The sequence below is a fragment of the Ctenopharyngodon idella genome, chromosome 6, assembly GCF_019924925.1.
Source record: "Ctenopharyngodon idella isolate HZGC_01 chromosome 6, HZGC01, whole genome shotgun sequence".
NCBI classification, from domain to species: domain Eukaryota; kingdom Metazoa; phylum Chordata; class Actinopteri; order Cypriniformes; family Xenocyprididae; genus Ctenopharyngodon; species Ctenopharyngodon idella.
In genome coordinates, this window is record NC_067225.1 from 30,992,590 (window position 1) to 30,994,524 (window position 1,935).

At 35.1% G+C, this 1,935-nt stretch overlaps 1 protein-coding gene across 1 annotated transcript; it reads left to right on the forward strand.

Moving 5' to 3' along the window:
- Positions 1–419: 419 nt before the first annotated feature.
- On the forward strand, positions 420–1,367 carry LOC127514605 (odorant receptor 131-2-like). The gene has a single exon (XM_051897599.1). It carries the CDS (start codon positions 444–446, stop codon positions 1,365–1,367), a length of 924 nt encoding a protein of 307 aa, XP_051753559.1. The 5' UTR covers positions 420–443.
- Positions 1,368–1,935: the final 568 nt, after the last annotated feature.

The following is a 1,935-nucleotide window of genomic DNA, read 5'->3' on the forward strand; positions in this document are numbered from 1 at the left end:
AAAAAAAATCATGTCACTGACATTTCATGAGATCAGTCTGCATAAACAAATGTAGAATGTGCTAAAACAGTTTTCATGTCAGACAGGTTTTTAAATGCTTACTCTGTTATTCTGCAATGATGTCATGAATGCAAATATTAAATGACCCTAGTGGGTAACAGGCTTAAAATTCATGATCTCCACCCTTTCCACAAACCATAAATAGCATTACTCTACTGATTAAAACTCATGTGAGCTTTATACTTCCCCCAGTCCAGAACCAGTTCTTCAGCTCATGGTAAGTCTAAGTAGATTTAGCTATGTGTAATTTGAAATACATATTGTTTATGATATAAGCTCCTGGTAAATGTTAACCTCAGTTATCAATAGTGATTTTTATCATCTGTTTGGACTAGATACAATATGTGCCCTTTTTAACCACTGTCCTGTTTTCTCTCCCAGAAATGAACTCAACAGTCTGGATTGTGGATAGTTATGAAGAAGCTCTTGCCAAAAACATTGTGATTGTTTGTCTTGGTTTTATCATTAATTTCATCAACGGAATGTTAGTAGTGACTTTTTTTTCTAAAACAATGTTTTCAAGAGACTCCAGATACATTTTATACATTCACCTGGTAATCAATGACATGCTCATGATATTTGTTTCAGTGACTTTATATGTGTTGTCCTACGCTTCACCACTTGTTAATGTTTCGTGGTGTTGCATATTGGTGGTTCTTGGTTCAACCACCTTTATGATCACTCCTTTGAATCTGGCTGGTATGGCCATCGAACGGTTTATTGCGATCTGTAAACCACTGCATCACTCTCAGATTTGCACTCCACAAAGAACCCACATTTTTATATGCTTGCTATGGGTTTTAGGAGCTATACATTCTTCAGTAGATATCATTATTTTACTTTTAACCCAGCCCATATCTTTCTTCAGATCATTTGTACCTTGCCATCCAGTATATGTGTTCCCATCCAAAGCCCACCAGGACAACACCACTGCTTCACAAGTCATCTATATGTCTTTGGTGTGGATAACTCTCATTTATACTTATTGCAGAGTCCTGTTCACTGCTAGAAAGGCAGTTTCAGAGGGTTCAGCAAATAAGGCTCGGAGTACTATACTGTTGCATGGTGTCCAGTTACTTCTTTGTATGCTTTCCTATGTCACCCCTTTTATGTACATAATTATTACTCCTTTTTTTCCTCAACACAGAACTAAGATCACTTTCTGTATTTATCTGCTCACAAATATTATGCCTAGATTACTGAGTCCTTTGATTTATGGGGTCCGAGACCAGAAGTTTATGAAACAAATGAAGAAATACTTTACATGTAAAGTTATTATTGTAAAGATTGTGCCATCAAAATTATGATATTTATATAGCTACATTTTATTTAAAAACAAAACGTATATTTATTTGCATTTCTGTTTAATTATGACATTTGTTTTATTTGAGATTTGATAATCTTTTCAGCGGCCTAAAAATGTTTAGACACTTAAATGTGAAAGTGTATGAAAGTGAATAAGATATCAAAAATATCAAACATGTGGCATACAAACAAATGATGAATTGACTTTGCTCAGAACTAACGACTTTGCTCATTGTCTTTTAATCAGCTGGTGTTTTGGTGATTGTATGAAATCAGTTCTCCTGAAGTTCATACAGTCAGGGCCAGATTATCCATAGACGGGACTGGGTGAGTGCCCTGGGGCACCAGCCAATAGGAGGGCACCAAGTGATTAAGATAATGACTAGACCTTTAAAAAAAAATTCATGTTTTGTATATATATTATTTTACTGGAAAGATACGGATACAAAATGAACAGTTAATGATACAATATATACAGAGAGAATATAAAATATATGCATATAAAGAACTGCGATTGGGTCAGGTCACAGTGTATTTACCCCCTCCCAGTCGGAGTCAATCAAAATGGAT

Bases quoted from the DNA above. Each gene is read 5' to 3' on its own strand.
- LOC127514605 (XM_051897599.1), top strand. From the start codon at position 444: ATGAACTCAACAGTCTGGATTGTGGATAGTTATGAAGAAGCTCTTGCC.